The following is a 13,396-nucleotide window of genomic DNA, read 5'->3' as shown; positions in this document are numbered from 1 at the left end:
TAGTTGCATAAATGGAGCTGCCTGTTCTCATCTTATCCCGAGAGGCAGGAGGTTGTGAGTTCCAGTCCTACACTAGAAATTTGACCCAGTACAGTACTGAGGGAGTGTAGCACCATTAGGGGGTGACTCACTCAGGTCACCATAAGAAACTCTCGTGCGCTATTCGAAGATCAGGAAAGTTCCTTACTCTCCTCCTCCTCCTCCCTTCACATAAATTTCTCAGAGCTCCACATTAACTTGAAAGGCAAGTCAAATACTGACCTTCCAATAAGGTTTTAGGAGGCCCTGCTCTTATGGTGCCAGTTATAGAAAAATTGAGGAAGGCAGGAAATTTGAGATATCCACTCTCACCAACTTTTACAGATGCACTATAGAAAGCATCCTTTCTGCTCGTATCACAGCTTGATATGGCTCCTGCTCTGCCCAAGACCACAAGAAACTACAAAGGGTTGTGAATGAAGCCCAATCCATCACGCAAACCAGCCTCCCATCTATTGACTCTGTCTATACTGCCTGTTGCTTCGGAAAAGCAACCAGCATAATTAAGGACCCCACACACCCCAGACACACTCTCACCTATACCTTCTTCCTTCGGGAAAATGATACAAAAGTTTGAGGTCACATATCAACCAACTAAAGAACCGCTTCTTCCCTGTTGCCATGAGACTTTTGAATGGACTTACCACACATTAAGCTGATCTTTCTCAGCACCCTGGCTATGACTGTAGCACTACATTCTGCACTCTCTCCTTTACTTCTCCCCATGTACTCTATGAATGGTATGCTTTGTCTGTATAACACGCAAGAAACAATACTTTTCACTGTATACTAATACATGCAACAATAACAAATCAAATCACATAACGTAGGCAGGTTCAGTTATTAACCCACACTTTGAAACAAATCACCCAAAGCACTGACGAACCTGCCCTTTAAGGGATCTTGCCGTGCACCCCAGACTGCCTTCAAAATAATTCACAAGATCCAATGTGCTATTAAGGAACGATACTGAGGGCGGCGGAACGGTGTCACAGTGGTTAACACTATCTCTTCTTTCCTCCCACACCACCCTTTCCCAAGGTTGGGCATCTTGACAGACGGATGAAAGTACAAACCAAATATGTACAGACATACCTACATTTACATAGACGATCTGGAGGAGGGGGCTGAGTGTAGAGTGACGAAATTTGCTGATGACATGAAGATGAGTGGAAAAGCAAATTGCGTGGAGGATGTGGAAAGTCTGCAGAGGGATCTGGATAGGCTGAGCGAGTGGGCGAGGACCTGGCAGATGGAGTACAATGTTAGCAAGTGTGAGGTTATCCACTTTGGCAGAAATAATAGTAGGAGGGATTACTATTTAATAGGCGAAAAGCTGCAGCGTGCTACGGTGCAGAGGGACCTGGGGGGTCCTTGTGCATGAGTCGCAAAAACCCAGTCTGCAGGTGCAGCAGGTGATCAAGAAGGCAAATGGAATGCTGGCCTTTATAGCGAGGGGGATTGAATATAAAAAGTAGGGAAGTCTTGCTGCAACTCTACAGGGCACTGGTGAGGCCACAGCTGGAGTACTGTGTGCAGTTTTGGTCGCTGCACTTGCGGAAGGATATATTGGCCTTGGAGGGAGCGCAGAGGAGGTTCACTAGGTTGATACTGGAGATGAGGGGGTTGGACTATGAAGAGAGACTAAATAGACTGGGTCTGTACTCATTGGAGCTTAGAAGGATGAGGGGGGATCTTATAGAGACGTATAAGATAATGAAGGGGACGGACAGGGTAGAGGTAGAGAGATTCTTCCCACTTAGAAAGGATAGCAGGACTCGAGGGCACAGCCTCAAGATAAGGAGGGGGCAGTTTAGATCGGAGCTGAGGAGGAACTTCTTCACTCAAAGGGTGGTGAATCTCTGGAATTCTCTGCCCATTGAAGTGGTGGAGGCTACCTCGCTAAATATATTTAAGTCACGGGTAGATAGGTTTTTGATAGACAAGGGAATTAAGGGTTATGGGGAGAAAGCGGGAAAGTGGAACTGATCCACTTCAGATCAGCCATGATCTCATTGAATGGCGGGGCAGGCTCGAAAGGCTAGATGGCCTACTCCTGCTCCTATTTCTTATGTTCTTATGTTCTTATACGGCAAGGTGTTTAGAAAGGAGCAGAATCACAGACTGAATCACAACACCAACATCAACAATCAGTGCTGGATTCATTCAGTCAGAGTTAATACCAGTGGCTTCACAGTGCCAAGGATCTGGATTCAATTCCTGTTCGAGTCACTGTCTGTGCAGAATTTGCACAGTCTCCCTGTGACCGCGTGGGTTTCCTCAGGGTGCTCCGGTTTCCTTCCACAATCCAAAGCTGTGCAGGTTAGGTTGATTGGCCATGCTAAATTGCCTCTTAGTGTCAGGCATTAGTAGGGTAAATAAGTAGGGTCATGGTGACAGAGCCGGGATAGGATTGTGGTTGGTGCAGACTCAATGGGCCAAACGGCCTTCTTCTGCACTTAGGGATTCTATGATTCTATGAATATGGTAAATAAAACAGAAGGGGCAAAACAACAGCAAACAGGAGGATGGGGAAGAAAAGATGTAATGGGTTCCAAAATAAGACCTCAAGTAAATACTGATCCTATCCTGTGGACTCCCTGTAAATACTGACCCTGTCCTGTGGGCCCCCTGTAAATACAGACCCTATCCTGTGGGCTCCCTGTAAATACTGACCCTATCCTGTGGACTCCCTGTAAATACAGACCCTGTCCTGTGGACTCCCTGTAAATACAGACCCTGTCCTGTGGACTCCCTGTAAATACAGACCCTGTCCTGTGGACCCCCTGTAAATACTGACCCTGTCCTGTGGACCCCCTGTAAATACTGACCCTGTCCTGTGGGGCCCCTGTAAATACTGACCCTGTCCTGTGGGGCCCCTGTAAATACTGACCCTGTCCTGTGGACCCCCTGTAAATACTGACCCTGTCCTGTGGACCCCCTGTAAATACTGACCCTGTCCTGTGGGGCCCCTGTAAATACTGACCCTGTCCTGTGGGGCCCCTGTAAATACTGACCCTGTCCTGTGGGCTCCCTGTAAATACTGACCCTGTCCTGTGGGCTCCCTGTAAATACTGACCCTGTCCTGTGGGCTCCCTGTAAATACTGACCCTGTCCTGTGGGCTCCCTGTAAATACTGACCCTGTCCTGTGGGCTCCCTGTAAATACTGACCCTGTCCTGTGGACTCCCTGTAAATACTGACCCTATCCTGTGGACTCCCTGTAAATACTGACCCTGTCCTGTGGGCCCCCTGTAAATACAGACCCTATCCTGTGGGCTCCCTGTAAATACTGACCCTATCCTGTGGACTCCCTGTAAATACTGACCCTGTCCTGTGGGCCCCCTGTAAATACTGACCCTATCCTGTGGACTCCCTGTAAATACTGATCCTATCCTGTGGGCCCCCTGTAAATACTGACCCTATCCTGTGGACTCCCTGTAAATACTGATCCTGTCCTGTGGACTCCCTGTAAATACTGATCCTGTCCTGTGGACTCCCTGTAAATACAGACCCTGTCCTGTGGACCCCCTGTAAATACAGACCCTGTCCTGTGGGCTCCCTGTAAATACTGACCCTGTCCTGTGGACCCCCTGTAAATACTGACCCTGTCCTGTGGGGCCCCTGTAAATACTGACCCTGTCCTGTGGGGCCCCTGTAAATACTGACCCTGTCCTGTGGGGCCCCTGTAAATACTGACCCTGTCCTGTGGACCCCCTGTAAATACTGACCCTGTCCTGTGGGGCCCCTGTAAATACTGACCCTGTCCTGTGGACCCCCTGTAAATACTGCCCCAATCCTGTGGGCCCCCTGTAAATACTGATCCTATCCTGTGGACCCCCTGTAAATACTGATCCTATCCTGTGGACCCCCTGTAAATACTGATCCTTTCCTGTGGACTCCCTGTAAATACTGATCCTATCCTGGGCCCCCTATAAATATTGACCTTTTTCTGGGCCCCCTGTAAATACTGGCCCTCTCCTAGGGGCCCCTGGTAAATACTGACCCTACCCTATGCACCCCCCTGTAAATACTGACTCTATCCAGCGCATCCCCTATAAATACTGACCCTACCCTGAGGGCCACCTGTAAATAGAACATAGAACATTGCAGCGCAGTACAGGCCCTTCAGCCCTCAATGTTGCGCCGGCCTGTGAAACCAATCTAAAGCCCATCTAACCTACACTACTCCAATATCATCCATATATTTATCCAATGACCATTTAAATGCCCTTAATGTTGGTGAGTCCACTACTGTTGCAGGCAGGGCATTCCACACCCTTACTACTCCCTGAGTAAAGAAACTACCTCTGACATCTGTCCTATATCTATCACCCCTCAGCTTAAACCTATGTCCCCTCGTACTAACCATCACCATCCAAGGGAAAAGGGTCTCACTGTCCACCCTACCTAATACTCTGATCATCTTATATTCCTCTATTAAGTCACCTCTTAACCTTCTTCTCTCTAACGAAAACAGCCTCGTCACTCAGCCTTTCCTCGTAAGACCTTCCCACCATACCAGGCAACATCCTGGTAAATCTCCTCTGCACTCTTTCCAATGCTTCCTCATCCTTCCTATAATGCGGCGACCAGAACTGTATGCAATACTCCAAGTGTGGCCGCACCAGAGTTTTGTACAGCTGTAACATGACCTCATGGCTCCGAAACTCAATCCCTCTACCAATAAAAGTTAACATACCGTATGCCTTCTTAACAACCCTATCAACCTGGGTGCCAACTTTCAGGGATCTACGCACATGGACACCAAGATCTCTCTGCTTATCCAAACTACCTGGCGGGTCAGGCTCGAAGGGCCAGATGGCCTACTCCTGCTCCTATTTCTTATGTTCTTATTATCTTACCATTAGCCCAGTACTCTGTAATCCTGTTACTCCTTCCAAAGTGAATCACGTCACACTTTTCCACATTAAACTCCATTTGCCACCTCTCAGCCCAGCTCTGCAGCTTATCTATGTCCCTCTGTAACCTGCAACATCCTTCCGCACTGTCCACAACTCCACTGACTTTAGTGTCATCTGCAAATTTACTAATCCATCCTTCTACACCCTCATCCAGGTCATTTATAAAAATGACAAACAGCATACGGAGCCTACCCTGGGCCCTCTGTAGATACGGAGCCTACCCTGGGCCCTCTGTAGATACGGAGCCTACCCTGGGCCCTCTGTAGATACGGAGCCTACCCTGGGCCCTCTGTAGATACGGAGCCTACCCTGGGCCCTCTGTAGATACGGAGCCTACCCTGGGCCCTCTGTAGATACGGAGCCTACCCTGGGCCCTCTGTAGATACGGAGCCTACCCTGGGCCCTCTGTAGATACGGAGCCTACCCTGGGCCCTCTGTAGATACGGAGCCTATCCTGGGCCCTCTGTAGACACTGATCCACACCAGGGGGATGATTCCCTTCTGTAAATACTGACTCTGGTCGGGAAACTCCTGTAAAGATTAGTACACTCCTGGAAAGCCCCTATAATCACTAATGTGCTACTGGGAATCCCTTCTGAATACTGACACACTCCCAGTTACTTCTGAAAATCATTTCAAAGGTGACTACACCTCACAAAGTTTCATTGCTGTAAAGCGCTTTGGGATATCCAATAAGCATACGTGGTAAAGCATTTTCCGTTCCAAAGGCCTTGTGGAAAGGTTCTTCAGTATACCACCCGACATCCACAGGAATCTATGCCATCCCACAATGCAGACTCACAAATGAAGACAGCCAGTCCAAGTTCAGCGTGAACTGGTGCTGCGAATTATATCATCATATCCTGCTCTCACCCTCATCAGATCTCATTTTATATCCCTTCTTTTACATACTTTACATTCCTTTTGTTGGCCTTAATGACTACTAATGCGGACCTCTCCCCATTCCAGTAACTCTCAGAAACATTGTTTCTATCTTCCCAATTAATTCTCCAAGTAACATTCCCAACTCTGGATAAAAGCAAATTACTGCAGATGCTGGAATCTGAAACCCAAAGAGAAAAAGCTGGAAAATCTCAGCAGGTCTGGCAGCATCTGTAAGGAGAGAAAAGAGCTGACATTTCGAGTCCAGACGACCCTTTGTTAAAGCTAAAAGGCATAGAAAGTGAGAGATATTTATACTGCAGGGTAAGGGAATGAAAGATGAATCATACCTTGTTTTTGTGGCTAATTCTAACTCTGTGCCCCTTGTTATCGCTGGACTTGACTATTTTAACACACTCATGACTAGTCTCCCACATTCTACCCACTAAATGAGAATTAATCCAAAACCTCCATGTCCTTAATGATACCAAATCTCATTCATTTTACCCCATACTCACCAACTTGCTCTGGCTCCAGGTCAAATTCCTCCATGGCCTCCCTCCATCACCCAATTCTCTCTTTAACCTCCTCCAGCCCCACAACTCTCTCAACGTATCTATTCTTCTCTTGTACATTCCCAATCCTATTCACTCCACCTCCAGCTGCCCACGTTCCAAACTCTGGAATATCCTCCCTACACATCTCCACCTATCTACTTTGCTTTCCTCCTTCAAGACACTCCTTAAAAACCTCTCCTCAGACCAGGCTTTGGGTCACCCGCCCTAATGCTGCCTTATGTAGCTGTGTAAGAAGTCTCACAACACCAGGTTAAAGTCCAACCAGCTTATTTGGTAGTAAAACACACAAGCTTTTGGAATGCTGTTCCTTCGTCAGGTGAGTGGAGAGCTCTGCTCACAAACAGGGCAGAACTACCCACTCACCTGACGAAGGAACTGCGTTCCAAAAGCTTGTGGGTTTTACTACCAAATAAATCTGTTGGACTTTAACCTGGTGTTGTGAGACTTCTTACTGTGTTTACCCCAGTCCAACATCGGCATCTCCATATTATGTAGCTGTGTGTCAGGCTGATTCTAAAAACACGCCTGTCAACTGACTTGTGACATTTCATGGTATTAAAAGGTGCTGTATAAACGTCGTTGTTTCTCAACCAGTCCAAACAGCCCTTTTGTGCAAGTTCCACCCACTGCAACCAGTTTCTGCCCAATAAGAAGACAGTTCAGTCACAAGTGACAAGAACAGAAACAGGACAGACTGACGGACCCAGACCTCACGTCCATGACCAGCAGCTGCTCTCTGAGGAGTACAGTACCTCAACGCTGAACATGCTTCCACTTACCCTCCCGCTCCTCAGGCCTCCACGTCTTCTTGGCAACTTCTGCCAAGGCACCAATTCCAAGACCTACAGCCAAACCTGTTCAAAGAGAAACAAGAAGTGTGAGTACTTGGTCAGGAAGCCATCTGCATCGACAAGAAGAAGATTATTGAGGAATTCAAATAATCTCCCTGCGATGGCTCATTGAGGAAGGTACAGTAAGCATTGCCAGAATGGCCTCAGGTGCCTCCAAGCTAACATTCGTTAACTCCCCAGTCAGCCTGGATTATAATCAGAAAGTCACCACAGAATCTTTCCAAATCCCCCTGAGCAAGAAGACTGACCTGGTTTTCAGAATCTCATTCAGTAGATGGCACCTTTGGCAGTGCAGCGCTCCCTCAGTGCTATAATGGAGCATCAGCTAGACTCAACTGGACAAAGACCATAAACTAAATTTTGCGGAGAGAAAAGTGAAACAGGTTGTAGAGGATTCCTTCCGCCTAACTAATTGGTCCACTAATATCCTTTAGGGAAGGAAATCTGCCAGTCTGTCTCAATCTGGCCTACACCTGACTCCAGTCTCTTAGCAAAGTGGTTGACCGTTGACTCCCTCTGGCAAGCCACTCAGTTATATCACAAAGAACAGGACATTCGGCCCTTCTAACCTACTCTGGCAATCAATAAGATCTTCTACCTTAACCCCACCTTGCCACAGTATCCTCATATTCCCTTAATGCCCAAATATCTACCTTGAGCATGCTCAATGACTGATCATCCATGGAATCCCAACCTTTTGGGTGAAAAGATTTCCCCGCATCTCAGTCCTAAATGGCTGAGCCCTTATTCTGAGACTACGACACCTTGTTCGAAACTCCCCAACCAGGAGAAACATCCTCCCTAGCAAACCCTTCAAGCGCAGTGGCATAGTGGTTTGCGCTGCAGCCTCACAATGCCAGAGGCCCAGGTTCGATTCCCAGCTTGGGTCATTGTTTGTGTGGAGTTTGCACATTCTCCCTGTGTTTGTGTGGGTTCCCTCCGGGTGCTCCGCTTTCCTCCCACTGTCCAAAGACATCCAGGTTAGGTGGTTCGGCCATACTAAATTGCCCTGAGTGTCAGGGGAAATGAGCTAGTATAAATGCATGGGCTTATGGGGATAGGGCATGGGGGGACTGTGGTTGGTGTAGACTCGATGGGCTGAATGGCCTCCTTCTGCACTGTAGAATTCTATGATGATTCTAATTGCCCAACTACCGATGTTGGGCTGACTAGACTATAGTTCCCTCTTCCTCCTTTTTCGAGTAGCAGAATAATGTTTGTTACCTTCTAATCCATGGGGATCGGTCTAGAATTGAAGGAATTCTGGGAAGTTAAAAACCGTTGTGGCTTTTTGTATTCCATGGGGTGCAGCAATCTCAGCATTTCTTGCCCATTCCTGATTGCCCTTGAGAAGGTTTTCTCTTTATGTTTACCCACCAACAGGTTTCTGCCCCTTCCAGTTGGTTCCAATGTTTCCACATTCCAAGGGAATCATAATCAACTAAATTTCACCGTAAGAATGTAGAAATCACTCCACCATCTAGCAGAGATTTTCCACTCAAAGAGATGGGCAATTGTAACCAGTAGCACAAAGTAAAAGTGATGCAATAGCACATTGCCTAAAATCAATCAACCTGACGTAAAATGGGGGTTGGGGGGTGTGGTGTGTGTGTGTGTGTGTGCGCCTGTGAGTGTGCGTGTGCGTGCCTGTGCGTGCATGTATGAGAGTGTGTTGTGTGGATGACAGACAATGTCTGCTCACTATCTCCCAGCTCTCTCCTCTTGATAAAATTACTCCCAGAGGATGATAAATGTTTCAAAATTATACCAAACAAGGTAAGAGACACAAAATGTACCAGGTAAAACTGCACGACACCAGGCGGTGCCTGAATGAGTACATGCTTCACTTGGCCTGGACTTGCTGAACAGGTTGCCTCCTGTCTGACCCGCCCTTTTAGCTGGAGCACTCTGAGTTGACAGTACCAGATCCAGCAGCTGTGAGCCTCACACAACAGCACCTGTCCACCCTTTGGCTGACAGTTCCAAGGTTTCTCTCACAACTAAGGTCAATTGAGTTGCTGGCATGGTCTGACAGCGATATTTACAGAGCAGTTCAAAATGATGAAAGATTGTTCTGCAGGAAATAGGGAGAGGCTGACTTCACTGACAGGAAGGTCAGTAACGAGAGGATGGTTTAAAAGGTGAGCAGCAGCGATCATTTTAAAACATAGTGGGTTATGAGAATTGCCCGAAAGGGTGATTAGAATAGTAAGTTTAAAACTGGAATTAGAGAAATGCTTCAAAAGTAAAAACTAGCAGGGCAATGGGGAAAGAGCAATATAATTGGACTAACATGAAGATCTTTCAAAAGGGTTGGCAAAGACACAATGGGCCGAACAGCAGCCTTGTGTACTGTATCATTTGATGTGATTCCATCTGCCCTCCGAAAGCTCCTCTGGTTGGGAAGAAAACCTGAATTTACTGGAGCAAGATGGTTAATAGGGATCAGATCGGTGGCACAGTGGTTAGCTCTGCTGCCTCTCAGAGCCAGGTGCCGGGTTCAATTCTGGCCTCGGGAATTGAGTTTGCATGTTCTCCCTGTGTCTGAGTGGGTTTCCTCCGGGTGCTCTGGTTTCCTCCCACAGTCCAAAGATGTGCATTGGTGCACTGGCCATGTTCAATAGCGCCTTAGTGTCAGGGGGATCAGCAGGGTTAATACATGGGGTTATGGGGATATGGCCTGGGTAGGATTGTAGTCGATGCAGACTCAATGGGCTGAATATCCCCCTGTAGACATTCTAATCTATAAAATCAGCCTGGACAGTATTTGGGATGGTCAATACTGATTGATGAACTCTAACAAGATGGTATTATTTAGGGTTCATACTCAAAGCAAAAGGTACATTTTTTTTCCCCCTCAAAGAAATTATCAGAATGTGGAATCTATTAGTACAAGGAGCTGATGAAACCCAGTCAACAAACTCAATCAATGCTTCTAAAAAATAAGACAAAGGATAAAGGGTAGGAAAGCAGGAAGAGGGGAGATACAGCAACTCCAACGTGGGGCTAGCACGAGATGGGCAGATTTACAGCCCAAACAGGAGTCCCTGTGGACAGCTGCTAAGTAAGCACAAATTCTCACTAAGGCCTAGCCACACCGGGTGGACACTGCAACCCTCATCCCCCACCCATCCTGACTGCTGTTAAAGTCAGCCCAAGGAACCGCAGTTACTTAAGGGGGAGATGGTTTACTGTGAAGTAATAACTAACTATAAATAGAAAGTTTTGCAACTCTCCAAATGCCTCAGACATCACACTCAAGTGTTGAAATATATAAAAACAAAGCAAGAAAGCCAGGCATTCTGTACTGCTTTGATGCTGGCCTACAGTCAGAATTTTAGAAGCACCTGCCATTCTGTACATTTCCCTCTCCCAAATGTAGTTAAAGTCTAAATGAGCTCCCACTATGACCCGGATTTTGTTCCGGATTGTGTCAGGCAGGTTCAGGGAAGGGAGTAGAACATCTCGCAACAACAGCTAAATGGTGTTTTCACATGGAGGTGAATGTGTGACAGATTGTCCCGTCTCCCTGACACTGAACATCAAGATCATTATTTGTATTAATTAACACATCCCCATCAGGCCACTACGCCTGAACATGGGAGATGTACCAACACTGAAATAACCCCACAGCACTGCACAGCTATCCAGACAAATCTATAACTCTCTACTTAACATCTCTCCACACTAAAGCCTATCAATATCTGCCAGCAAGTGAACCTAGTTCCCAAACAGCCTTTCATCTCCAATCTTACCCGTTGCCGCCAACCTCTTCAATCACCTCGAACTTAATTTCTCCCACACCAGCCTCACTGGAACTCCAGACTTTGCCTAATACAGTTAACAGAATCTTCACACCCACCTGAACAGGCAATACCCTCCAACAACACAGTATTCTTTCAGTGTTGTTAAACAATCTGGACCCACAGCCTCCGAGTTGAGGAGAACCAGCAAGCACTCAGTTAGAATAACACTGGCTCACTTGTCCTCCCCAAATCAATATACAGGATTGATGGACAAGTTCGCTGCCGGTCACCACGACACAAAGTGACAGACACAGAAGGGTCAGAAAACGCTCCAAGTGCCTTACCTCCAAAGTTGGCCAGCCGACCAATTCGAGTGGATGGTACTTTGCGTTCACGTGCCCGCTCGCTGAGCTAGGGAAATAAAACAAAGACAATGAGGTCAAATGAAGGGGAGGGCGAGAGAGAAACCTGTCCAAAGCCTCAGGATGTGCCAGTGTGTCAACTGTAGCTCAGCTGCTGGAACAAAAAGAATAGTCATGGATTCAAGTCCCACTCTAGAGACCAGAGCACAAAAATCTATGCTGATTCTCAGAGTGCTAGGGTCCCAGCACTAATCCCTACAATACTACTAATCACTGCCTGTCATTTGGAAAATGACCTGTTTATTCCTACTCTTTGTTTCTTGTCTGCCAACCAGTTTTCTATTCTTCTCAATACACCACCTCCAATCCCATTTAATTTTATGCACTCATCTCTTATGACACTTCGTTGAAAATCTTCTGAAAGTCCAAATAAACCACTTCCATTGGCTCCCCCTCATTAACTCTACTAGTTACATCCTCAAAAAATTCCAGTAGGTTTGTCAAGCATAATTTCCCTTTTGTAAATCCACGCTGACTGTCCAATTCATCAATTCTTTCCCAAGGGCTCTGTTGTAAGTTTTTTTTAATAATGACTCTAGCTTTGTCTCCACTACTGACACAGGGTGGCACAGTGGTTAGCACTGCAGCCTCAGAGCGCCAGGTCCCAGGTTCAATTCCGGCTTCCATCGCTGTCTGTGTGGGTTTCCTCTGGGAGCTCCGGTTTCCTCCCACACTCCAAAGATGTGCAGGTTAGGTTGATTGGCTATGGTAAATTGACCCTACCATCACAGGGATTAGCAGGATAAATGCATGAGGTTACAGGAATAGAGATGGGGGAGATTATGGTTGGTACAGACTTGATGGGCCAAATGGCCTCCTTCTGTACGGTAGGCGTTCTATGACCTTCCCCCCCCCCACCCCCGTTCAGACAATCATGCCTGTGCCAGCTCTCTGAACTAGTCCCACACCTCTGCTCTTCCCCTACAAAACAGTAAGAAGTCTCACAACACCAGGTTAAAGTCCAACAGGTTTATTTGGTAGCACAAGCCACTAGCTTTTAGAGCACTGCCCCTTCATCAGGTAAGTGGAAGTTCTGTTCACAAACAGGGCATATAAAGACACAAACTCAATTTGTGAACAGAACTCCCACATACCTGATGAAGGGGCAGCTAGTGACTTGAGCTACCAAATAAACCTGTTGGACTTTAACCTGGTGTTGTGAGACTTCTTACTGTGTTTGTCCCAGTCCAACGCTGGCATCTCCACATCATGGCTTTCCCTAGAACCCAAGTATTTATCCAATTTCTTTTTTAATTCTCTTCTGAACAATCCCAGTATGTTATTGCTACATTGACAATTTAAGATCATGAGTCGAGCTGGTAACATGACCCAGTTATACTTTAACACACAGAGACCCATCTTCTACAACCAAAAGGAATATGTTCAAGCCTTGCACTTTTTTTTGAATCACTCAGGAGTTTTGGGAGCCTATAGTTCCCCGTTACTTTCCCCATGACAACACCTCAGCCAGAGTAGATTTGGCACCCAATCTGCTCCTGTAGTATAAATTGTGATTATTTGAAATTCTTGTCCAGATGAGTGCAGGACAAAAACCTTCAGAAACGTGTCTCTATTCAGCCATATCCTTTCTGTATGTTACTACCCAATCTGCTTTCACTTTTCCTTTATTCAGACAGTGCATTCCAGATCACAAAGATAATTCTCTTCATTTCTATTAATTTTTTAGCCATTTAGCTTAAATCTATCCCCTCTGGTCACTAATACCTGTTGTTGATAATGGATTCTCCTCATTTACTCTGACAAAATTGTTTGTGATTGTGAATGCCTTGATTAAATCTCCCCTCAACCTTCTTTGCTGTAAGGAGAGTAATAGAAGAGGATTTCTTGGAACATCCCAGGATTGTGGAAGGCACTGTCGAAGTGTAAGCTTTTCTTCCTCTGATTTTTGGGATTGGTCTCACTGGTCTCATCTGCATCACTTTCAGTCTAAACT

At 46.5% G+C, this 13,396-nt stretch overlaps 1 protein-coding gene across 3 annotated transcripts in view; it reads right to left on the bottom strand.

The window, feature by feature from the left end:
* Positions 1-13,396, bottom strand: part of coq8aa (coenzyme Q8A, genome duplicate a) — a 78,458-nt gene that overhangs the window by 41,898 nt on the left and 23,164 nt on the right. For all 3 annotated transcript variants that reach the window (XM_080193029.1, XM_080193028.1, XM_080193030.1), the window contains exons 4-5: positions 11,365-11,431; positions 7,203-7,277 (exon numbers count right to left, since the gene is read on the bottom strand). In XM_080193029.1, the coding sequence (XP_080049155.1) occupies positions 7,203-7,277; positions 11,365-11,431 (142 nt within the window). The remainder of the gene's footprint in view (positions 1-7,202; positions 7,278-11,364; positions 11,432-13,396) is intronic.

The sequence above is a fragment of the Carcharhinus amblyrhynchos genome, chromosome 7 (assembly GCF_965287045.1).
Source record: "Carcharhinus amblyrhynchos chromosome 7, sCarAmb.v2.hapA, whole genome shotgun sequence".
NCBI lineage: Eukaryota > Metazoa > Chordata > Chondrichthyes > Carcharhiniformes > Carcharhinidae > Carcharhinus > Carcharhinus amblyrhynchos.
Note: the sequence above shows the minus strand (reverse complement) of the source record. Positions and strands in the feature narration are given on the sequence as shown.